The 25650-nt window shown below is 44.5% G+C and overlaps 2 protein-coding genes across 2 annotated transcripts; one reads left to right on the forward strand and one right to left on the reverse strand.

Annotated features, from left to right (window-relative positions):
• The first annotated feature begins 639 nt into the window (after window positions 1-639).
• On the forward strand, window positions 640-21866 carry si:dkey-38p12.3 (rho guanine nucleotide exchange factor 15). Its single transcript, XM_036957971.1, has 16 exons — window positions 640-1341; window positions 4983-5546; window positions 11509-12492; window positions 12612-12666; window positions 13272-13333; window positions 13714-13991; window positions 14505-14665; window positions 16472-16624; window positions 16830-16959; window positions 17134-17208; window positions 18682-18774; window positions 18940-19094; window positions 19308-19475; window positions 19853-19938; window positions 20112-20216; window positions 20555-21866. Exons 2-16 carry the CDS (start codon window positions 5087-5089, stop codon window positions 20719-20721), a joined length of 3132 nt encoding a protein of 1043 aa, XP_036813866.1. The 5' UTR covers window positions 640-1341; window positions 4983-5086; the 3' UTR covers window positions 20722-21866.
• Window positions 21248-24242, reverse strand: LOC110500565. Its single transcript, XM_036957972.1, has 3 exons — window positions 23974-24242; window positions 22805-23122; window positions 21248-22627 (listed from the first exon to the last, which is right to left on the reverse strand). Exons 1-3 carry the CDS (start codon window positions 24163-24165, stop codon window positions 22097-22099), a joined length of 1041 nt encoding a protein of 346 aa, XP_036813867.1. The 5' UTR covers window positions 24166-24242; the 3' UTR covers window positions 21248-22096.
• Between the last annotated feature and the right edge of the window lie 1408 nt (window positions 24243-25650).

A 25650-nucleotide genomic window follows, 5' to 3' on the forward strand; every position in this document is an offset into this window, starting at 1 on the left:
CTAACTACGTATTTTATTCTATGCAATGGAAAAAATGCATTACATACTTACTAGGCTACGCATTGCATTTTCACTCTCCATTCATAAATTATCCATTGGATATACAATGTATGTGATCAAATTATTTATGATTAGGAAAAGGCACAAATCCCACACCACTTTATGAAGAGATGCTTTGCCTCCACATTCTGAAAATTAGGCCATTTTTCAGATTGCTTTGTAAGTGACTGGATCTACTTCTCATTCATGGCAAACGGTCTTTTATTTTAAACACAAAATGCATTAATGAATAGCACTGTAATATTTGGAAAACATGGTTTCAATGTTTAAATGGTGACAATAACAAATGTAATGGCTATTCAATTAAAAAAAATCATAGAATAACCAAGACTGGACTATAACCCAATAGATTATTATGAGTATGATTTGACAGTCAAAGGTGTAAACAGTGTACAGTGTAAACGTTTCTACAGACTCCAGATTATTGAATTGTTTCAAAAAATTGTCGCTAGAAGAGAGTAGTAAACAAAACAAAAAATGAATCGTGGCTAAAGGCAATGTCGAGGGGCGGGACAAGAGACAGACACTGTCACTAGGAACTCCCTCTTGAGCACCTGTCAATTTGTGCACCTGTATGGGAGGAAATGAATAAGCATTACACAGTAAATCATCTGCGTCTATGCAATTCTGAATTATGGGCAAAAAGAGACCTATAGTCATACAAAAAGAAAGAGAAGATCAATATTATAAAAAGTAGGGCTATTTAAAAGGAGTTAGGCTATTTAGTAATTCCTGAAAATGCTTCTCAAGCACTTCTATTATAATATCTCTCCACCAGTGTGTCAGTGTGTGGTTTTGAAAGGACGTTTACTCTATTGAAACAGCGAGTTGTGTTCAGTTTGTGTTGTGTGAGATGAGAGGGAGACAGAGGAAAGAGAGGGTGGAGAAATCTCGGGGGGGCACAACCCCACACCGGCAGGCCCACGCACGCGAACGCAAGCAGGAAACAAAGAACTGGCAATGATGAAATCGCTCCCGAACCGCATACTAGGATCTACAGCGAAACAATAAAGAATACTCAGAGAACACTATCGTTCGTTGTGTTATTATTATCGTGTATGTTTAGACTACATTGTATTTTATGGATTTCCCATTTTTGTTGAACTAGTGAAGTTGATGCATAACCTGACTAGTGTAGCCGCGACTGATTAAATATACTTGTTTTTTTAATCGGAGGAGGACGATTTATAATCGTTGACAGGGGTTTTGTCAAGGCAACAATTTTACATGAACTGGATTGTCGTTGGATGATTGTTTACGGACGTGGATGCGAATCTACTGGTGAGTAGCATGCACTTGATTCACTGTCTGGCTGCCTACGATTTTGACAGTAGTTTCACAAAATCAATTGACATATCAAATGTTTTAGTTACATTTGTGGAACTTCAGTTCAGATTGCAAGATTTTATTGTATACATGGTCCAACACAGTATAGATATGTTTTTATTTGACAGTTTGTCATTAATTAACAATTTTCATAAACTTAAAGGTTTGAAACATGAATATGAATATTTTTGGGGGGTGTAAAAATGCAACTACGAGGCAGTGTTTGTGTGTGTGTGTGTGTGTTTCCTGTCAAAACACACCTTTTTCCGCTCTTCTCGACAAACAGACGTAGAGAGACGATATTGTTTATAATGGCTATTGTCCGTTCTTCCCTAGACGCTGTGTCCAGTGCTCTAGATTTCTCTTCCTAAAGCCCCCGTCCTGTGACACTTAAGAGCAGATGGCCAAATAGACACACACACACACACACACACACATGCCTGTAGTTAATGGATGAAGGTCCACTAAAGCACTTAGGATCGTCAGCTGGACTGCCAAACTGGATGGATAACACAATGAAAATCAATCTTAAAAAACTGAGTGGGTCGGTGCACACTGGGGCTCTCCAGGATTGATTGAGAGATACAATGGCAGAACGTTTTGACAGAGTGAAAGACTGGCCTAGTGACCTAGACATGAGCATAGCATAGCATGTAGCCTGTCTGCCTGCCTGCCTGAAACACAGAAGAACGCTGCTATTGACTGAAACAGGTCAGAAAGCAAGGGTGGACAATAGTTATCCATACTGATGGTTGGTCATAGACAGGCAGAGGGGGTTGTACACTTAAGGAGACATAATGCATACTGCATTGTCTATGAGTTCTTTGTGTATGTTCACAACCAACAAGCAGCCACCCCTACTTACATTGTTAATCAAAACCTGAGGCTAAAACTGGAACCAGAATTGACCCACACTGACACATCAAGCTGAAAGTCGTTAACAAGTCTAAGTTGGTGTTGTGTGGTGAAGGAGTCTCTGGGTTTTTTGAGTCAAGTGGGAAAGTGTGCCATAGTCAATCGTTCATGCAGAAATATGGATACAGGTGTGCCATTGGAATCTGTACAGATGTATGATCTCACTTCTGCAGTTACAGAGAGCGATGCAATAACCTCCCTATAGAGAAGCCTTGCTGTATAGGGGGATGAGTATTGGTACGGTGACTAACCCAATCTCTCTTTTGGTTTAATACAGCAAGAGCTGTGGCTATCGACCTGCCGTTTTAGTGTCTATTTTTGAATGACCTCGCAATGAAATGAATAGTTTGTTCATGACATCAACTCTTTCCCCTTTTTTATAGGAGGAAGGGAACTAGAAAAGGAGGTACACTTCCCTCGGCTGTTTTGTATGAATGGAGTGAATGCAACGAATGAAGGGTATTGAATGTCATGTTCCGAGCTCGTACAGAGTATCAGATGGGATGCCAGATCATCTGTTCAGAATGTCTGCGCTGCACACACCCTTAGCAAGCATTCACATTGTGCACATGTGACTTACATTCTTACAGCGTTACATTTGATCATGTCTCGCCGAGATAAAAGGGCTCTTACTGTAACTTACCACGTGCTGGTAAAGATCGCTTCAGAGTGCATTGACTGCATGGAACTGTAATGTCTTCAGTGTGTTAGCTTCTTATTGGCCAAAGCGCATGACTCCCAATTCACATACCGCTCCAGCAGATCCACAGGTGATACAATCTCTATTGCACTCCACACCCGCCCTTTCCCACTTGTTCAAAAGGAACACCTATGTGAGAATGCTTTTCATTGGCGACAGCTCAGCGTTCAACACCACAGTGCCCTCCAAGCTCATCACTTAGCCAAGGACCCTGGGAATGAACACCTCCCGCTGCAGATCCTGTACTTACTGATGGGACGCCCCCAGGGGGCGAGGGTAGTCAACAACACATCTGCCACGCTGACCCTCAACACGGGTGGCCCCTCAGGGGTGCGTACTTCGTTCCCTCATGTACTCCCTGTTCACCCAGTACTGCGTGGGCGCTCACAACTCCAACATCAACAAGTTTGCCAACGACACAACGGTGGTAGGCCTGATCACGACGACAATGAAACAGTCTATGGGCAAGAGACCTGGCAGTGTGGCGCCAGGACAACAACCTCTCCCTGTCAGCAAGACAAATGAGCTTATCGTGGACTACAGGAAATTTTGGGCCGAGCACGCCCCCATTCACAGGGCTGTAGTGGAGCGGGTCGAGAGTTTCAAGTTCCTCGGTGTCCACATCATTAAGGATCTATCATGGTCCAAACACACCAACACAGTCATGAAGAGGGCACGACAACGCCTTTTCTCCCTCAGGAGGCTGAAAACCTGCCACCCAGGACCTCTATACTAGGCGGAATCATAGACTCCAGCCACCTAAGTCATAGACTGTTCTCCCTGCTACCGCACAGCAAGCGGTACCGATGCACCAAGTCTGGAACCAACAAGACCCTGAACAGTTTCTACTCCCAAGGCATAAGACTACGAAATAGTTAACCAAATTGCTACCTGGACTATTTAACTATCTGCATCAACCCTTTTTGCACAAACTTTTTTGACTTATCACATATGCTGTTTTTTTGTTTGTTGTTTACGATATGTGACTTTATTCCTAGTTATACAGTATGTACATATCTACCTCCATTGCCTTGTACCCCTGCACATCGACTCAGTACGGGTACCCCGTGTATATAGCCAAGTTATCGTTATTCGTTGTGTATTTATTATTACGTGTTTTACTTTTCTATTATTTCTCTATTTTCTTTCTCTCTGTATTGTTGGGAAGGGACTGTAAGTAAGTCAACATTTCATTGTTAGTCTACACCTGTTGTTTACAAAGCATGTGATGAATGCATTTTGATTTGACCACATGAGCCATTCCAAAACGGTACAGTAATTTCCCTGTTTCCAATCGTTTTCCTTATCTCCCTCCCCATTCCCCTCCAAATATAATTCTCTTTCTGCCTCTCTCTCTGTCTCTCTCTCTCTCTCCGTTACTTTGCTGTCGTTCATTAACAAACTTGAAATGTCTGAATGGACTCTGGCATAAAGCATTAAGGAGATTTGCTCTGTTGTTGTTGAGCTTCCTGTTGGGAAACGCATTACGTAACCTGTTTTCCCTAGATGGAAACCGTATATTTATTATTCTAGGTGGCATGCTTGCAATACGTTCAAAATTACGCCATGCCTGGGGGACATGGCACTCACTGAATTGACTGGATTCATGGTTCCTCATCTGTGGTTAGCTGTATGTCTTCGAAGGTGTGTCTCCTCCTTCCAGTCCAAAGTTCCAGTCCTCTCTCTCACCAGGACAAAGTTACCATTCCTGTCTTAGGGATCTTTAATGCAGCGACATAGCTAAGAGAACTCTATTCAATTATTTGGATTTGATTGCTAATGGATGCTCTGTGTTTTATGATGTGTGTGAAGTTTGATTACTGTCATATTAAATACTTATAATGGTTGTATTACCGCATATTAGAGCTGAGAACATAAAACAGTATAATGACACTAGTAGTGTGAAACTAGTCTCTGTCAGACTGTCCTCATTCAGACTTGCTGTATTCAGTCTCTCTCTCTCTCCCTTTGTCCTCTCCAGGTGAAAATGACACATCCAAACTGACCTTTGACCTGAAAGCCTGACCTCCTGACAGGTCAGAGCTCAGATTGGAATACTCCCGGAAATACAGACCACCCTCCAATATGTCCCTCCCGGAACCTTCCATACGCCCCACGTCCCCCTTACCCTCCAGACCGGAGGCCAAACCCCGGCCCCCCATCTCCAGGAAACCCCCTCCTTCCAACGGATCCCCCTCCACCCCCTCCCAACTCGGGGAGAGGGGCAGCACAGGCAGCAATTCCAGAGGTAAAGTCAAGAGCATAGTGAGCAAGTTCAGTCACCCAGAGACTACACCTACCACCAGAGGATATGCTACACCAACTGCCAATGGCACCACCGTCAATCCTCCTCTCCGGACCCGAGGGCCCAGGAGGGCCCCCACGGTCAAGCCCAAACCGTCCCGTGCCTCCATCCAGCAGTCTGCGAGTCCAGACCAGGCCCCTCCACTGCCCATGAAGAGGAGCCGGATCCTGCGGCAGCAGAGCAACCAGGCCAAGAGGGACACCCCTGGAGGAGAGGAGGGCATCCCAGCCAGTCGATCAGGTAGTTTGTTTTTAATGCGATCAGATAGTGGCCGTGTCTGAAATATCTGTACTTGCGTTCTAAATAGTAGGCATTTTAGGTGTGCAAAAAATATGTTTTATAGTATATGACATTTAAAAAATGTAGTATACTTTAAATGCCAGGATGTCATACTAATTTCTGCTTTTTATATAGTAGAATTCACTGCACAATATTGAGGAAGAGAGTCGTCATGACAACAGCTGATAATCAGCTGAGGGGATGCTCTGTACCAAATGAAGCAATGGAGGGAATCAACACAACTGTGTATTAGATGACACATTCTCAGTAGGATGAGACTAGCAGGCTGATATTTGTTGCTTACTGTATTAGTTTTTACTAAACAGTACATTCTAAATAGTATGTAGTACGATTAGTACACAGTATGTAGTTTTAGTAAGTAGTAGGCAAGACAGATTTTGGACCCAGCCAGTCAGTATATCGATTGATCAATTCATGAATCAGTATTAATATCCTCTCGAAAAACTATGTTACGATAGGGACTGATCATTTGTTATGATTAGCAATGTAGACTAACTATCTATAAGGCAAGCAATGCAGACAGAGCAACAAAATGAATTGTATTTCTACAGGTTAGCTTTCCCACGGATGCCCGTAAATCAAGTGTTGCCAACGGTAACACATGACCTAATCATCAGGAAGCGCTAACAGTAGTCCCAACCCAACCCAACAAGCTAGCCCTAGGGTGGCAAGTTAAGAAAAAAATCTGTCCGGTATTTGAGTGTTACAAACATTGACACGTTTCTTTGCCAGTTTGATACCATATGAAGCATGCCACATGCGAGTGCAGTATGTGCGGTATGTTCCTTTGAGAGCGGAATCTGTGCTCAGGTGTGTTGCCTCATTCCTGTTTTCCCTTTACCCAGAGACAAAACGACTACCCTAAACAGCCGGAAACCGGTTCTGTCAGTGCACCTGTATAGATAAACCGGTTTCTCTTGAATGGTGTTTTATCTCAATTTATTTTATTTTTTATATTTATTGAACTAGGAAAGTCAGTTAAGAACACATTATTATTTACAATGACGGCCTACCAAGAGGCATAAGGCCTCCTGCGGGGTCGGGGGCTGGGATTAAAAATAAAATAAAAATATAGGACAAAACACACATCACGACAAGAGAGACACCACAACACTACACTACATAAAGAGAGACCTAAGATGACAACATAGCATGGCAGCAACACAACATGGTAGCAGCACAAAACATGGTACAGACATTAATGGGCACAGACAACAGCACAAAGGGCAAGAAGGTAGAGACAACAATACATCATTTGAAGCAGCCACCACTGTCCTTAAGAGTGTCCATGATTGAGTCTTTGAATGAAGAGATGGAGATAAAACGGTCCAGTTTGAGTGTTTTTTGCAGCTCGTTCCAGTCGCTAGCTACAGCAAACTAAAAAGAGCCGCGACCCAGGGATGTGTGTGTGCTTTGGGGACCTTTAACAGAATGTGATTGGCAGAATGAGGGCTGCAGTAGGTATCTCAGATAGGGGGGAGTGAGGCCTAAGAAGGTTTTATAAATAAGCATCATCCAGTGGGTCTTCAAATCAAATGTGATTTGTCACATACAGGTGTTTAGCAGATGTTATTGTGGGTGCAGCGAAATGCTTGTGTTTCTTGCTCCAACAGTGCAGTGATATCTAACAATTTCACAACAATACACACAACTTTAATGTAAAGGAATGAAGAATATATAAATATTGGGTGAGCAATGTCAGAGCGACATAGACTTAGTTACAGTTGAATAGGATAGAATACAGTAGATGCATATCAGTCTCTCTGTCCCAGCTTTGATGCACCTGTACTGACCTCGCTTTCTGGATGATATCGGGGTGAACAGGCGGTGGCTTGGGTGGTTGTTGTCCTCAATTATCTTTTTGGCCTTCCTGTGACATTGGGTTCTGTAGGTGTCCTGGAGGGCAGGTACTTTGCCCCCGGCAATGCGTTGGGCAGACTGCACCAGACTGCACCACCCTCTGGAGTTGCCGTACCAGACGGTGATACAGCGAGACAGGATGCTCTCAATTTTGCATCTGTAAAAGTTGGAGGGTTTTAGGTGCCAAGCCAAATTTCTTCAGCCTCCTGAGGTTAAAGAGGTGCTGTTGCTCCTTCTTCACCACACTGTCTGTGTGTGTGGACCATTTCAGTTTGTCAGTGATGTGTACGTCGAGGAACTTGAAGCTTTCTACCTTCTCCACTGCGGTCCCGTCGATGTGGATAGGGTGGTGCTCCCTCTGCTATTTCCTGAAGTCCATGATCAACTCCTTTGTATTGTTGACATTGGGTGAGAGGTTATTTTCCTGGCACCACACTTCCAGGGCTCTCACCTCCTCCCTGTAGGCTGTCTTGTCATTTTTGGTAATCAGGCCTACTACTGTTGTCATCTGCAAGTACAGGAGGGGGTTGAGCACACATCCTTGTGGGGCCCCAGTGTTGAGCATCAACGGAGTGTAGGTGATTTTTCCTACCTACACCACCTGGGGGGCGGCCCGTCAGGATGTCCAGGACCAAGTTGCACAGGGCAGGGTTTAGACCCAAGAACACAAGCTTAATGATGAGCTTGGAGGGTACTATGGTGTTGAATGCTGAGCTATTGTCAATGAACAGCATTCTTACATAGGTATTCCTCTTGTCCAGATGCTATGGGGCAGTGCGATGGCAATTGCATTGTCTGTGGATATATTGAGGCGGAAAGCAAATTGAAGTGGGTCTAGGGTGTCAGATAAGGTAGAGGTGATATGATCCTTGACTAGTCTCTCAAAGCACTTCATGATGACAGAAGTGAGTGCTACGGGGTGATAGTCATTTAGTTCAGTTACCTTTGCTTTCTTGGGTCCAGGAACAATGGTGGATATCTTGAAGCATGTGGGGACAGTAGACTGGGATAGGGAGGGATTGAATATGTCCGTAAACACTCCAGCCATCTGGTCTTCTCTGAGTATGCCGAAGCCTGAGAGCTAGAAGCACGGCAATCTTCTCTGTCTGCGCCATTTTCAAAATTGCGACGGGTGTAGTGTACAGAGATGACCAGTTTTGTACAGTAGTATAGAGTGCAGTTGTGCCCTATAAGAAGCATTGTTGGAAAATCTTTTTTTTGTTGTTGTTTAAAAAAATGTTTTCACCCCCTTATCTCCCCAATTTCGTGGTAGTTACTATCTTGTCTCACCGCTACAACTCCCGTACAGGCTCGGGAGAGACGAAGGTCGAAAGCCATGCGTCCTCCGAAACACAACCCAACCAAGCCGCACTGCTTCTTAACACAGTGCGCATCCAACTCAGAAGCCAGCCGCACCAATGTGTCGGAGGAAACACCGTGCACCTGGCGACCTGGTTAGTGTGCACTGCGACCGGCCCGCCACAGGAGTTGCTAGTGTGTGATGAGACAAGGATATCCCTACCGGCCAAACCCTCCCTAACCCGGACGATGCAAGGCCAATTGTGCGTCGCCCCATGGACCTCCTGGTCGCGGCCAGCTGCGAAAGAGCCTGGGCGCGAACCCAGAGTCTCTGGTGGCACAGCCCACTGCGCCACCCGGGAAGCCTCATTGGTGGCAAATCTGATGGCCGAATGGTAAAGAACATCTAGCCGCTCGAGAGCACCCTTGCCTGCCGATCTATAAATTATGTCTCCGTAGTCTAGCATGGGTAGGATAGTCATCTGAATCAGGGTTAGTTTGGCAGTTGGGGTGAAAGAGGAGCGATTACGATAGATGAAACCAAGTCTAGATTTAACCTTAGCCCGCAGCTTTGATATGTGCTGAGAGAAGGACAGTGCACCATCTAGCCATACTCCCAAGTACTTGTATGAGGTGACTACCTCATGCTGTAAACCCTCAGAGGTAGTAATCACACATTCTTCTTACCAAGCCACATGACTTTTGTTTTGGAGGCGTTCAGAACAACGTTAAAGGCAGAGAAAGTTTGTTGGACACTAAGAAAGCTTTGTTGTAGAGCGTTTAACATTAAATCCGGGGAGGGGCCAGCTGAGTATAAGACTGTATCATCTGCATATAAATGGATGATAGGGGCCTCCCGAGTGGCGCATTGGTCCAGCTGTACCATTAGAGATCCTGGTTTGAGTCCAGGCTCTGTCGTAGCTGGCCGCAACTGGGAGACCCATGGGGTGGCTCCCAATTGGCCTACCATCGTCCAGGTTAAGGGAGGGTTTGGCCGGCACATATGTCGTTGTCCCATCGCGCTCTAGTGACTCCTGTGGAGTGCCAGGCACATACATGCTGACACGGTCGCCAGGTGTACGGTGTTTCTTCCGACACATTGGTGTGGATGGCTTCCGGGTTAAGCGGGCATTGTGTCAAGAAGCAGTTCGGCTTGGTTGGGTCCTATTTTGGAGGATGCATGGCTCTCGACCTTCGCCTCTCCCAAGTCCGTTTGGGAGTTGCAACGATGAGACAAGACTGTAACTACCGATTGGATACCACGAAATTGGGGAGGAAAAATGGGTACAAAGTTTTTTTTTAAACAAAAAAACAACAACAAATATAAATGAATGAGAGAACTTCCTACTGCTTGAGCTATGTTGTTGATGTAAATTGAAAAGAATGTGGGACCTACGATCGAGCCTTGGGGTACTCCCTTGGTGACAGGCAGTGGCTGAGATAGCAGATGTTCTGACGTTATACCCTGCACTCTTTGAGGGAGGTAGTTAGTAAACCAGGCCAAAGACCCCTCAGAGACATCAATACTACTTGCCTGAACGAGAGCCAGTCAGCCTGAGTATGCATGTGCCGAGTGATTTACCAAATGGAATTCTTGAGGTGGAGTAACTCTGCCAGATCACGATTGAGGAGCATTTTATGGCATGCTCATCAGACAGCTTCTACCTCATCAATGATACAAACCTGGTTAAGTAAAGGAAAAAATAAATAAACATATCCCACGCGGGCGTCTGTCCGTCCGTTCGTGTGGTTGTGCGTGCATGTATGTGTGTGAGTGAATGGCAAAGAGAGGAAGAGGCTGAGTAGAAATCTAGAAGAGTGGTAGAGAAAGAAAGAGGGGGAGAGCTGACTGAGAGAAAGCGAGAGGGTTCCTGTCCAAAACTGCAAGAAAAATAAGGAACAGGAACTAGTAGCATTTCTGACTGCAGAAAAGAACAAACAAATATCAAAATAATATTAAACACTCATCAGGCTAAACAACTTAATAATTCTTCCCCAAGTTTATGTGACAAAGCAAAAAACAAATCATGAAAGTAGGAGCAACAATTGAAAGTATTATAAAAATAGGAAGGTTGCATGTTAATTTGGCTAAAACAGTGAAGTTTCTCTCTCTCTCTCTCTCTCATACACACACACACACGATTTGACGGATGTGCATTCCATTTCCATAAATATTTTATGGCATGCTCATCAGACAGCTTTTACCTTGTCAAGTCTTTACTGTCAAGGCACTGGAGACTTCCTCTATTTGCATTGCACTTGTGCTGACTGGCCAGTCCAGTTTGTGTTTAATGCCTAAGGCTTAATGTTGACCTTTCCTAAAACTGAGGTCAATCAGGACACAGAAACACACACACACACACACACACACACACACACACACACACACACACACACACACACACACACGCACACACACACACACACACACACGCACAGTGAAAGTGATATGTCCTGTTACCACAGGACCAGACTAGACAGGAAGCAACCACAATGATCAGTGAACTCCATCTGCCAAGGTTCAAGGGTCAATACAGGCCTGGAGTAAGTAATCCCAAAGTCTTGGAGTTCTTGGTAACATAAAAGCCAAACAAAACAGAACAAAAAACTTGTCTTTCTGATGCTTTATTAATTTCCTGTTACTGCAAAAATGGGGCAGTGGATGTTAAAAGGGATGGGTTATGTTAGTGACATGTTATGGCCTCCCAAACCATCTAACTCTGTGTCCCTCCCTCTCCCCCAGCACCCGACGGAAAAGAGGTAGAGCTTCAGCTGATTGGAGGAGTGGAAGTTGAGCCGGAGCACGGTTCAGGCACGCCCCTTAGCCCATGCTGCGACCAGGACTGCAGTTGTGTGTGCCACCTCCACCGGCCCGGCATGAAGCTGATATGGGTTCCCATCAACAAGGAAGAAGAGGAGGAGGAGGAGGAGGAGATTGTTCTGGAAGAGGAAACAGAGGAGGAGGAGAGAGGAATGGAGGGGGAGAGCGAGGCAGGGGATGAGGAGGAGGAGGAGGGAGGGAGCGGTTTGTTGAGTGAGGAACGGGCAGGGCAGAGATTCAAGAAGGCAAAGTTTAACCAGGTTCTGGATGTGATGATAGCTAAAGGGAACCGGAGAAGGTCAGACCCAGGATCCCAGGTCATTCTGGCCTCCTTGGCCTTAAAACGCTCCCAGTCACCCCCAATCCCCCCTAAAAGAACCCAATCTCCCCCAAGCCATTTGAATGCCTTCATAGAGGAGGAGGACTCTATATATGAAGCTACTCTACTAATGGTGGAGCCAACACCCAGAAAGATCTGTCAAGAACTGGACATTAAGAAACCGGTCCGTTGGTCAAAACTGTCCTCCAGCAACTCGGAGGAAAACACTTCAATCCAGTCCGATTCGGACCCATCCCAAACCCAGACTACCGAGGACGCCCCTCCGGCCATCCCACCTCGGGTACCCCTTGCCCAGGACAAGTCCAAAACACCTGGCCACAACCTAACGCCCGTTCACAGGGGGGGTATCGCCTTACCTCAGCCCACCGCGGAGGAGTGGCGCTCCCTGCACCCCTCATCCCCCAACCATTCCTCTAGTCCCATAGTACCCCACCGGGTGGCCCCCCCACCCCCCACCAGCCCCCTGCTGCCCCACCGAGTCCCCCCACCTCAGCCCCCCAAAACGGGCAGGGACGACAGGAGACTCAGTAACATCTCCGGCCATTCCATCAACCAAGCTATAAAAGGTTGGTATAAAAGTAAACATGCAATAAACCTGTTTTCTAGCATCTTTTCTCGTGAGAGGTCAGATATATACAATATAAAAGGAAGGGTATATTGTTCATTCTTTTGTGTTTCCCTCTAGAACAAGAGGAGGATGGATGCACTAAAGGAGAGAAGGAGGACACAGAGGAAGACTGGTAAGTTCTTGTCTCTCTTCTGTTGACGTCAATTTTTCCTCTTCTACTCTCATCTCATATGTCTTTGTTTTGGCCCTGTTAAAATCTTACTTCCTCCCTTCCTGTAAGTTACCACAGATCAGTGTGGGTTGGATCAATGAAGGTGATAGTGTATCACTTATCCAATCACATACCAGTGATTACCTCATGGAAGGAAAGGAAGAAGGATGCATTTAGCCAAGTTGTATCTATGATCATATATTCTCCATTCATGCTTTTTTAGATGTTCTATTGATATCTGTAAATCAACCAATTAAATCAAGCCACAGCCGGCCATGATTACAGACACCTGTGTGTCTTTTCAAACTATATAAACGGGTGACCCGCAGTATTTGTCATTATACGCTGATGAGAAATGTTGTTATTAAATTATTGCATCTGACCTCCTAGAGTGTGCGGCTCTCCTATTCTTTTTCACGTGCTCTACTCCGATAGCCAGCACCTCGCCTAAAAAGGTGTGCGTTTCTTTCGCCTCCAAAGGGTTAGAACCGGGCCTATGTTTCACTAATTAACACTTTCCCAGCTTAGTCAGTTATCTAACACCCTGCCCTTCTTTCTTGTCCCAGTACGCCTGTAGCCCCACCCAGGAGAGGATCCTATATTGACTGGGAGTCCAGACTGCAGGATGGTAAGGTTACCAGGAGAGGGTCCTATATTGACTGGGAGTCCAGACTGTAGGACGGTAAGGTTACCAGGAGAGGGTCCTATATTGACTGGGAGTCCAGACTGTAGGATGGTAAGGTTACCAGGAGAGGGTCCTATATTGACTGGGAGTCCAGACTGCAGGATGGTAAGGTTACCTGACACAAGCATAACACACCCAAAATATCAGACACTGCTGAATCAGGTGACAAATGACATGCAAATGTAGGTGTAAAAGAAACAGAAAATGTTTGGTATGTCATCATTGTTTGAGGGTCACCCAAAGATTAATACCCCACATATTAATACCTAATCTATTTGTATTAAGAGATTGTTTGCCCTTTGACCCCTCTGTGACCTCCTTAGAGCCTCTGTACCAGACGTACCGCGCCACTGTCATCACCAAGGAGATCCGGCGCCAGACGGTGTGCCGCAACATCAGCAAGACTAGTGCCGACTACCACATGGACTGGACTGCCCGCCGTGGTGGTGTGGGCATGGGGTCGGGTGGCGTGGGGGCGGTGGGCAGTGGTACTATTCCATTGCCCACCCCGGGCCAGAGCACCCTGTGGCAGGACATACCAGGAGTACGGGACAGTGGGGTGCTGGAGACTCTCAGCCCTGAACAGTGCAAGTACCAGGAGGTGAGGAAGAAGGGGAAAGAGGAGAAGGGGGTAGGGAGAGGCAATTCAGCAATAAAAGAGAAAGGAAGAGTTGAATGGACGTTGTCATGTATTAAGATGGAATCCCCCAGTGAGTGAAGAGCAAGTGTCCAGGTTTTCGAAGATTCCGTTTTTTTATAGAATCGTCAGTAGGAAAAACTCAAATTTGATGGTGATATTCAATTACGGTTTGAATCTCATATGTATATACTGTACTCGATACCATCTACTGCATCTTGCCTATGCCGTTCTGTACCATCACTCATTCATATATATTTATGTACATATTCTTTATCCCCTTACACCTGTGTGTATAAGGTAGTAGTTGTGGAATTGTTAGGTTAGATTACTCGTTGGTTATTACTGCATTGTCGGAACTAGCACAAGCATTTCGCTACACTCGCATTAACATCTGCTAACCATGTGTATGTGACAAATAAAATGTGATTTGATTTGAAATGTATGAATTCACCGTACCATTCTCTCTTCCCTCAGAGTATGTTTGAGGTGTTGACATCGGAAGCGTCGTACCTGCGTTCCCTAAGAGTTCTCACAGAACACTTCCTGGATTCCCGGGATCTGGACGAAGCGCTGATCATCCGGGACAGGAAGACCCTCTTCTCCAATGTCCTGCGAGTCCGGGAGGTCAGCGAGAGGTAAGAGGGAGAGAGAGGAGTAAAGGGATTCTCAGCTAACAGTTGGGAGTTAGAGGAAGGAAGGAAATAAGGAATAGCATCTGACGCAGATTGTTAGATTTACACCGTTCGATCAGGACAATTTATACCGATAGATCATGACAAATCAAATAAAAGGTTTATCATACACAGTTTAGCAGATGTTATAGCCGGTGCCGCACTAAGCTCCTAACAGTGCAGTAGAATGTCAAACAAGTACACAAATAATCAGAAACAAGAAATCAATCATGTCAGAATGAATCCAATGATCGAGTTGATCCCATTAGATCAGGAAAATGTATCATGTTAGATCAGAACAATCCTGGTTGTAGGAAAGCTATAATGTGTGCAGAGTGGAGACCCAGCACAACAGTGACCACCACAGCGACAGGCCACTGCTTTATCCTTGACGTGACATGAAACAAGGAGGCTGTGTTTTGCCCCACGTTTACACCTGTAGAGAGTGTAACGCCCCCTTTTTGGTCTTTTGCATAGTAGCAAAGTGGTTCCTATGCAGTCCATGCACAATGTTCATACTGAATACAAGCAGTTTGGTGTTCAGTAGGAACCATGGGCGTTGCCAGCCCTGGGTGTTGCTTTTGTAGAAATCTATTCCTATGTAGCTTAGTTGGTGTCAAAGAGAAGGAAGGGGGGGGAATAAAATGTTTGTGTGTTCCATTTTGTTGTGTGATCTTGCATGACCTTGAAAGACAAATTGCCATTCTAATCACATTAAAACATTTTGTCTATGGAGACATTTTGTGAATATATTACTCAACCTCTTTTATCCTGACTTTCACTGCGTCAATTTTATTGATTGAAAACTACATTTGGCAATTGCAGCCACTCACTAACAGGTGGCCCTTATCTTTAGAATACATTTTTACATCCTTTTGGCAAATATACATTTTAGAAAACCAGCCTACAAATAAATGGCTGCTATGTCTACAACACGTGCGTATTCTGGTGACATGATGATCGATGCTTGGCTGCCGTTTGACAAATACAAATAATCTCTCTCTTTTATCCATAATAACCTCATCATCTAGGCTATACCAGCACTGCATCTGCAAGCTTTTGGCTAAGACCCACGTGCCAATACCAGCGTGGGCACATTAGCTATATAACGCAATTTTTTTTGTGACAGAACCATCATTAGAGTTGAATATGCAATGAAGGCCCAATTAACTTTTTATTTTTTTTTTATCCGGTACATGGGAATCTAACCGCAAAAGTAATTTTTATGTGCAGTAAGTCATCACGCAACAAGTGAATTTGATGGAAATGCATCTCTGGTGGCATATAGTTTTTATGCGGATTTCAGAATATTCACATGGAAATCTGTCGCCAATTGGATGGAAACCGTGCTCGAGTTATTTCCTGATAGTTGCTGGTTAAAAATGCAATCTACACAAGACCTTCTAATCGGCAAGTTTGAATGGCCGTGAGTTTCGGCTTTCCATAGTGATATCACCACATGGTAAATTGGTTAATAGACCAATAACAACATAGTTCCAAACCTCTCTGCCAATAACAGCTAGTTTTTAGTTTTCCCCTCACCACTAAGACAACTCCCTAGCAAAATTCTTTGTTGATAAATAGTTTTTGGCTAAAAAGCTAATTTTGCCAATTTTAATGGAAATCCAATACAGTAAGGTACATAGTTGTTACCCAGGAATGATGTAATATTGATATGAAAAGAAACAGCTGCATTGGACCTCTTTAATAAACCCCTCATCAATAGAATAAACCATAACCTTTGACCTTTGCCCCCCCCCCCCCCATTAGGTTTCTGAAGGACCTGGAGGACCGAATGGACGAAGGTCTGGTGTTCTCCGACATCTGTGACATCATCCACTACCACGCACAGCACAACTTCCCGGCCTACATCGACTACGTCCGCAACCAGATCTACCAGGAGAAGACCTACACATCCCTCATGTAAGTATGGGTCTATTACTAGATCTCAGAGGTAGGGTTGCAAAATCCTGGTCATTTCCCCCAAATTCCCAGATTTTCCAGAAATCCAGATCGGAAAATTCCCAGATTTCCTGATTTTGAGAATGTTGACGGAGGCATCTTGGTCTGATCATTTACCCAGCAAACTAGAAAAAGATGGGACACTGAATAATGTGTGTCCCCACAGGAAAACCAATGTGGCGTTTGCCACGGTCATCACCCGTCTGCAGGAGTCTCCTCAGTGCCAGCGGCTGCCATTCATGTCCTTCCTGCTGCTGCCCTTCCAACGAATCACACGCATTAAGATGCTCATCGAGGTTAGCGGTATCATGGGAACTGTTTTTTTTGGGTCACTGTGAAGTGGACTACAAAGTGTTTTTTATCACAATGAAAAGCATGAAACCTTATGACTATTAGATTTTTTTGCCTTGAATCCAGATCATCATTTGTTTGTATTGTGTAACATGGCTTATTGTTGCTTTGTTCATCAGAACATCCTGAAAAGAACAAAGGAGGGGACTACAGAGGAACAGACCGCCTCCAAGGCCCTGGACTCTGTTTCCAAGGTAACACACCTCTCCTGTTTCCATCCAGCCGTCTGCCTGCCCACAGACATACCGATTGTTCCATTCTAAAGCACTGTTCCACACCGTTCTGGAATATGGAACAACGGCGTCAGTCCCCTGGTCTATTGTGTGGGATAGAGGATATCCTATTGCGAGAGGACAGAGAGAGTGACTCACTGAAGACAATGACAATCTGACAAAGTATAGAGATAAGAGATGAGGACTCCCAGCTAGCATATTTGGTTCCTTGGAAGCTGTGTGAACATACATTTTTGCTTTCCCATTGGTTCTGGGAACAAAGTCATACATTTCCTGACTGGTAAAACAGAATGTTTTTTAAACGTTCTGAGAACGGAAGTGAAAATTTAGACTGTTCTGGGAATGTGCATTTTTTGTTTGCAGGGAGGTTCTGAGAACATTTTACGGTTCCCTGAAAGTTTTCCTGGAAGGTTTTAATACTGTTCTGAGAATAAGACTTTTAATAACATTGCTTGCTTAGTTTGGGTTAACTGTTTTGAAATCCAAGCACAGATAGGACACATGGAAATTAATTTGCTTTGGAATTAATCATGCTAACATGTTTATTTTTTGCTTTATTCTGGCACGACGTCAGTGAGATTCAAACCTATGATCTCCTGTCCACAATCCATGGAATTGGTACGCTGTGCCACCAGGATGGAGGAAGCATGCCTTTTTTTAAATTCATACAAAGCTGTTCATTTAAGTCTATTCAAACAAACCCCATTTAAAAGGGAACAAGCACTCATTAACACAGTTAACAAGATCAAGGATAGAGAGAGTTTTGTTGATGCTGAGAACAGAATGTACATGTTCTTTGAACGATGCTAATATTTTCTTATAGTTTTTATGGAAAATGTTCTTAATGTTCTGAGAACATGTCGTTAAATAGAACCATGAGAAAAACGTTATGCTGAAGTACTGAAATTCCCACAGAATAACTTTGTTTTTTAACGTTCTCGGGAATGTTCTGAGGACATTACTTTATTTAGAACCATGAGACTTGTGGAAAACGTTATGCTGAAGTACTGAAATTCCCACCTATGAAACAAATGGTTCTCAGAATGTTATGTGCTAGCTGGGTATCCTGCACCATTCCCAGAACATGGTGTGAATGTTGTTTGCAAAATAACCATGCTCTTACCAAGCTCCAAGAAACATATGGTTCAAGGGGACATTACAGTATGTGTTACCTGGGCTGCCGGTTGCTGCTGTGCTAGCTAGTGTTATTCAAGAAGGGAGGGATCCTCTTGAAAAAGAGAAGAACTTGATATACTTGTGATAGCGAGGAATGGGGATTTTCGTGAAATTAGAGAAGGGCTATGAGGATTATTTATCTTGTCTGTCTGAGAGGAAAAGTGAAGGGGCAGCCAAGGTGTCTCTGATCTACTGTTTTCATTCAGTCTCTTGTTCTTTGTCTCATACAATTTCTCTTTTTCTTTTACTTTTCCTCAGATCATAGAGGAGTGCAACACCCAAGTGGGGAAGATGAAACAGGTGGAGGAGCTGATCCACCTCTCCAAGACGCTGGAGTTTGACAAGCTCAAGGTAATCAATTAATTAATCAGTCAGTCAGTCATTCAGTTATTACACCACCCAAATACAATATGAGCCTATCCCTTTCTAATTGATTCTTATACATTTCTCCTCTCCTCTCTCTCTCTTCCTCTCCCTATGTTCCTCTCCCTCTAACCTTCCCCGCCTCTCTATCAGGCCATCCCCATCATCTCCCAAACCCGTTTCCTGGAGAAGCGTGGGGAGGTACAGGAGATGGCTAAAGGGGGCAACCTCTTCAACCTGCGTCCCAAGTTCACCCCTGTCTACCTCTTCCTCTTCAACGACCTGCTCATCATCGCCACCAAGAAGGGGTGAGTCCCCCTTATGGTGTTCATAAGGCTTTATGAAGCCTTCACACAACCTTCATAAGGCCTTTATTAATGCTTCACAAGTAATGTATAACACGTCATGCTAGAATATAGAGGGTGGCTCTACATTCACATGTTCTACACTCATACAGTCTATGACTCATCTTACTGTCCCAGCCCATCAATGTGATTGGTTCCTCCTCTTATCTCCATTAGTTCGGAGCGTTTCGTGGTGATGGACCACGCCCACCGTTCCCTGGTCCAGGTTCAGCCAATAAGAGAGGACCAGGCCCTGAGCCCTAGCTATGAACACTGTTTCTGTCTGACTCTACTGGAGAACCACCAGGGACGCATGATAGAGAGGCTGATGAAGGCCTCCTCACAGTGAGTAGAACACTGTGTGATATGGAGCACATGGGGATGTGTGATATGGAGCACATGGGGATGTGTGATATGGAGCACATGGGGATGTGTGAAACTTACTCCTCAGCCTGAAGTGTCCCCACTTGCACCACCGAATAGTTCACTTTTCGGTGACGCCTACTGGTAAAACGCTTCGGGAGGGTGGTCACGTGTGCTAACAAAGCAGAAGTACTAGGTTTGAGCCTCTGTGTGAGCCGAAACAGGAGGAAGTGGTACTCGCTAAACGAGCAGCGTGACATCCTTTACAAATACACAAGTTTATTCACACTCTATGGTCTGTTTCACAAGTCCATTCTCTCCTTCTCCTTTTTGCTTTTCTTTCTACCTGACCTGCACAGGTCTGACCTGCACAGGTGGATAGCAGTGTTCCCTAACCCTGGTAACCATGATGGAGATCAGGAGGAAGTCATCTATGATGACTGGGGTGAGTGACTGGGTTAGCTAGCCGCAGTTAGGAAGCCATTAGTGACTCAGCTAGTTGCCAAATTCAACCATCCACACACCCATTTAGTCTCTGTTTGCCTTATTGTAAGTACATGGACACACTTTGTGGTTTGTATTTGTGTGGTTTCTTGATATTTACTGTTGTGTCCTCAGACTGTCCTCAGGTGCAATGTGTGGAGCAGTACATTGCTCAGCAGGCTGATGAGCTCACCCTGGAACCCACGGAGATCATCAACGTGGTGCGCAAGACCAACGAGGGTAAGACCTGGCAGGACACTAATGACCTGTCATGTGGTTAGTTAGGAAACTGGGTAGCACTTTATTTTACAAATCCAGAAATGATCCGGTCATTACTAATAACACAGTAATAACCAATCCAATTAACCCACTTCTTTTCCCCAACTCTCTGTTATCCCGAAAATTCTAATTCAACCCTTTAACCTACCTTATCCTCTATACTGTAGCAGTTTGATTTGTGAATGTTATTTTGCATGATTTATATGTAAACATCCTAACCCCCCCTGCATTCACCCATCCCTCTTCTTCGCCTTCATTCTCCACCTCCGTTCCCTCCCTCGTTCCCTCCATCTCTCCAGGTTTGTACGAGGGGATCCGTCTCTCCGACGGACAGAAGGGTTGGTTCCCCGTGGAGAACGTTTTAGAGATCACCAACGAGCATGTGCGGCGACGGAACCTTCGGGAGCGCTACCGGGTCATTCAGGCCGCCAGCATCGTCACCAACAAGGTCAAGACCCTTCCATAATGTTGACGGAACGTCAAGGGAACATTCCAGAATAGTAAAGACCATGCCTTGAGGTCACCTTAATGGTGACAGAACATCAGGAGAACGTCATTCGAACGTTGACAAAATGTTACAGAACATTTAACTGGATAGGGGAGAGTGAACCAGTGCCTGCTCTGCATGCTCCCCTGAATAACTCTTAGCTGTAGATTTGAGATTTCTGAGAAGCGCTATCTCACTGTGGGTTTTGACTAGAGGCGGCTTGACATTTGCATAAAGTAGAGCAGAAATTGTTTTTTTTCTCTACCTGCCCGCTAGCCGGGTTCTCGCCGTTCACCTTCCCACAGTTCCCCACACATTTCTCTGCGTGCCCTCGTTGAAAATGAATGGGGCAGAACTTGCGGAATTCATTGTTTGTGAAAACCCTACGCTATCATATCATGCAATTAGCATGTTTTCATTTTGTACAAATTACTCATTTGTTGGAAGTTGTGGGGGAATGGTTTTTTTTTAGGGAACTTTAAAGAACCAGGAAATGAAAAATATGGGAGGAGGATGATGTACTAATTTATTACAGGCAAACAAAAATGGACTCCTCTCTTTAAATGTTGAGTATGTATTTGAGTGAGAGTGTATAGTATGAGTGAGAGTGTATGTTTGTGTGTGTGCGAACCTGCACCTAACCCCACACACTGCCATAGGAAAGCTCCAGTTGAAAAGTTCCCCTGCATCAATGTCAGTCAGCTATACCATACCAGTTTGCACGTATCAGGTGGTATATCAAGTATAGATCAAACTCTGAAGTGCCTTCCAATGGATTGTACTCGAAGCACAAGTCCTACAGCTGTTGTATCGTCGTCACTACAGGGTTGAATATATTTGACTGCCATTTCTGGACACAAAAAAGTCATAGCCAAGTCGCAAACATAATGTCAAGACCACAAAACCTGGTTGTTTGTGATGTACAGTAGTAATATTGGTAACATGGAGCTCTAGTGAAGCCATACTGTTATGATATCAACAGGTCTCTATTACTTCTTTATACAACGGGCGGGTCTAATACTGAATGCCGATTGGTTAAAACCATATTCCATTCCGTTTGTTTGAGTGAGTGGGTTTACTCTGGTTCAAGACCAGTGTTCTTATTAAAACTCGATCATGTTTTTCAATGGGAGTGTTTTTTTCAACAGATCAAATAAGATTGACTTTAGTCTGAAATATGACTATAATATTTGAACTATTTGGCAAGTAACAAAATACAAAAAGGCACAAAGGAAAATGAAGTGGTTAATTAAACTGTGTGGTGCACACTTGTAAAAAGGTCTTCAATTACAGTTTTGTTTTCTCAAATTGAACCTGAGATTAACAGTCATATGTTGTGCACATTTGTAGGCGATTAACTGAAATGAGGACAACATGGGGTTACGAGGTCACCCAGTATTAACAGGGCATCCACAGCCATCCCCTCAGACTCTGTGACAGTCCCATTTCTCAGAGCCACCGCATCACAAATACTGGTCATTAGAGGCAAAGCTTCTGGGGATAGGCAGCTTTCATCGTCTTCTAATGGCAGTGTATCACCATCACACTCTTCGGGTGAGAAGTACTGGAGATGTAGATTCTCAGGGCTTCTGTTAGAGGGCCTGTCCAGGGTCTGAGTCTGGTTCCAGGGCCCTTCATCATCCATCAGACTGACCGACTCCTCGTCCATAGTGAGCAATGCGTTCGCTGCCTCCAGCTCCACAACAGACCTCAGTCTGGGCTGGTTCTGATGTTGGGGCTCCAAGATGTCCAACACAAAGAGCTGGTCCTCTCTATGACAGAGCCCCATCTCTTCAGCTGGAGATGGTTTGGCGGACTGACCCACTGATGGCTGGCTAAGGGTTGAGGTGTGATCAATTGGCGATGTCCCTTCAGGACAAGCCACCTGTTAGTAAGATTATATATTATAGGGAATTTATTTTGTATCTTTACAGACTCACAAAAAGTTGCCCATAAACACAGATCTAGGATCTGATTACTACCCCAGTCCTTCAGGAGGGAAACCTAACACTGACCTTAGATCAGCTACTAGAGGTACATTTCAACCTACTTCCTTATTTACCTGGGTGGAGATGACGGCAGTGGTGACCTCTGGATGGGCAGGCTTTTGGTGATGGAGCTTCAGTAGGTTGGTTATAGCCTGATCCTCCTCCAGGCTTAGCTGGATCACAGCCTGACTCCGTCCCCTCTCTCTGGGCCTGGGTGCAAGGGGCCTCAGCCTGGGGGTGATGGGCAGATGGGGAGGTTCCCTCCTCCAGGTGTGGCCACCCAGGTCTCTGGTAGGGTGAGCTTGTGTTCTGAAGGGGTCAGGTCTGACGGGGGGTGCGGGGCAAAAGGACATGATGGGGCGAGGGGTGTTGAGTTGGAAGCACTCAAAAACCTGCCGTGGAGGGTAAGAAGGGAGGATTATGGTTCATTTGCAGTTACTGCTTTTGTGTGCAAAATACACAAGCGGTCTGTTGTATATCCAGTGCATAATGTAAATAGTGGAGTCCTATGTAGCTCAGTTGGTAGCGCCAGGGTTGTGGGTTCGATTCCCACTGGGGACCAGTACAAAAAAAGTCTAAATGTATGTACTCACTACTGTAAGTCTGGATAAGAGCGTATGCTAAATTACTCAAATGTAAAATGGGAAACTGCTTCATTTCAAGTTTCATTAGTGATAAGTTCTGCTCATAACTCATAACATCATTCTGCTCAACAAATGTAAGCGTTTCTACACCACCAGCAGCAGTGAAAACAGGATCTTCCTACGGCTCTAACCCCATCTCACTTCCACACCAAAACAAACTAAATGACCTCTCTACACTGTGTTCTACCGTCCCACTGTGTTGTTCCGTCACAATTTCTTTCCACCCCCACTCGCCCTGTCTGACTAGAGGGAGGCAATCTAATTCCACTCCCCCAGTCTGTCTGATCCCCCTTTAATCTCTGAACAACCCCCCAACAGGATCCCAGTCGCCTCCCAAGGCCATAGACAGCCCACTCCCACCCCATCATGACCCCTAGTATTCTCCACTAATCTCTAGTAAGCTGGATAACCCCACTGAAAGGGGGCATTTAATAGGTTGTGCTTTATGATTTTAATCAATACACGGGGGATGGTTTTGGGGGTGTACTCTCTCTTTCCGTTGGCATCTAGCACATTACAGTTATCTGCAATTAAGGCATTGCAAAAGGGCAGATGACTGCATAATTGATGAGATGGATTATGACCAATGATGCTCTCACCTGCAACTCGGTCACGATGTTCGGTACCCGTTGTCCCCGGCGCATGGTGGGGTCCGTGTAGAAGAACTCAGAGGGAGTCATAACTGGTACTGATGGGGGGGAAATTGTCCAATAAACAAATATTGGCCTTGATTCATTTGGGAGGCGGGTCTTAAAAATCAGGATTCGGGGGTCAAAAGTGTTGATGAACATTAAACAAATGATGAGAGTTTAAAAAACATACAGCCCTACTATTACCAAGTCAACCCCAAAAGTAAATGTCATTTGAAACCTGGCTAATATGTACCAAATCTCAAAAGGTAGCAGAGGGTCCAAGAGCTACATAGGCACCTGAGAGGGGTGGTGGTCCACCTGTCCTGTCCTCACCTGGCTGTTGGTGGGGTCTCCAGGGGTACTGGGCCGACCCCATGGCTGCCATGTACAGGGGCAGGAAGGAGGGATGGTGAAGGGTCCTGTTGGAGAATGGAGGAAGGACCACCTGCCTTGGGCTCTGTTGTTAGAGAAAAGACAACACAGATATTGGAATAAGGCAAAGGTATTGGCTGCTGATGATCTAATTTCAAGTATAATTGTCAAACAGTTGTCAAACACCAGTCTAGAAGATGGTCATGTTTTTGTGTCGTCTCCATTTACTCAGTTCATGCTTATTATTGTAGGCTACTACCTCGCAATTAAATTGTAGTGTGTTGTTCCAAATCTACTAAATTGTTACTTCTGTATCAGTAGGCTATAATTCTGGAAAACTCACATTGAATTTTGCATAACTTCCATGTCTGTCGCTCATTTCGCTGCAACAACTTTTCTATTTCACTACAACAAATATAATCTGAAAAGACCAGCAACGATCAATGCACAAAGAAAATAAGCTACTAAAACTGTTTTGGAAGCTTCAACTATTTCTAATGAATTAGCGACAAGCTCTTAAGGTACGAAAACATGTTAGCACAAGTTTTGTTGTTGATTGAACCACAGGCGTCGTAGACAATTGATGCGCATTGACATTTGGTAAATGAGCATGGCGCTACCTGCTGGCCATATCAGGGAGTAATGATTCGTCTCTGATTTAATAATATATATTGGCTACATCTGAATCCATTAAACCTACGTTCAATGACGTATACGACTATCGAGATGCATTGTTGATCAGTGAAATTGCATATTGCAATTGTTTTAAATCCGTGGTCAATTATGTTTTTAGGATAGGCGAGTATAAAAAAACAAAAACAAGGGACCCATGCTGTCTGACTTTCCATAATGGGAAGAACACTGTGAAGACGTTGATCAAAGATATGCAGCTTTATTAAATAAATGGCAACTGGATTTTACTTCATTTAAATAGTTTTATAAAATATTGCTAACTGCTATAATAGTGATTCAATTTGTCTTAAATTCTATTGCAGGGCAGTGATTGGTTACCAATTGATTCATTCTCACCCCTCTTGAGTTTCCTTCTGTCAGTGTGACAGGAGAAGTTGGAGGCTCTGAGCTCAACATGGCCAGGCAGAGGGAGGATACTGAACATGTAGCCACATTTACCCATACTGCTTAGTGATGGGATGAACACGTACGGTCAAGTCTGATTTTAAACAATTTTAGGTCAAAGGTTTACACTTAAAATGTATTGAAACAAAACCATGTCCATAAATGCATCATTACCTTACCAATAGCTTCGAATCG

This window comes from Oncorhynchus mykiss, chromosome 21, assembly GCF_013265735.2.
Source record: "Oncorhynchus mykiss isolate Arlee chromosome 21, USDA_OmykA_1.1, whole genome shotgun sequence".
Classification (NCBI taxonomy): Eukaryota; Metazoa; Chordata; class Actinopteri; order Salmoniformes; family Salmonidae; genus Oncorhynchus; species Oncorhynchus mykiss.

What these genes read in the sequence shown, in the direction of transcription:
- si:dkey-38p12.3 (XM_036957971.1), top strand. Translation starts at nt 5,087, where the DNA reads ATGTCCCTCCCGGAACCTTCCATACGCCCCACGTCCCCCTTACCCTCC. An exon ending in CATCCCAGCCAGTCGATCAG is followed by an intron (nt 5,547 to 11,508) that starts GTAGTTTGTTTT and finishes CCTCTCCCCCAG; the next exon opens with CACCCGACGGAAAAGAGGTA. An exon ending in GCATTAAGATGCTCATCGAG is followed by an intron (nt 16,960 to 17,133) that starts GTTAGCGGTATC and finishes TTTGTTCATCAG; the next exon opens with AACATCCTGAAAAGAACAAA.
- LOC110500565 (XM_036957972.1), bottom strand. Translation starts at nt 24,165, where the DNA reads ATGTTCATCAACACTTTTGACCCCCGAATCCTGATTTTTAAGACCCGC. An exon ending in ACATCGTGACCGAGTTGCAG is followed by an intron (nt 23,123 to 23,973) that starts GTGAGAGCATCA and finishes CCTCCACGGCAG; the next exon opens with GTTTTTGAGTGCTTCCAACT. An exon ending in CTGCCGTCATCTCCACCCAG is followed by an intron (nt 22,628 to 22,804) that starts GTAAATAAGGAA and finishes TCTTACTAACAG; the next exon opens with GTGGCTTGTCCTGAAGGGAC.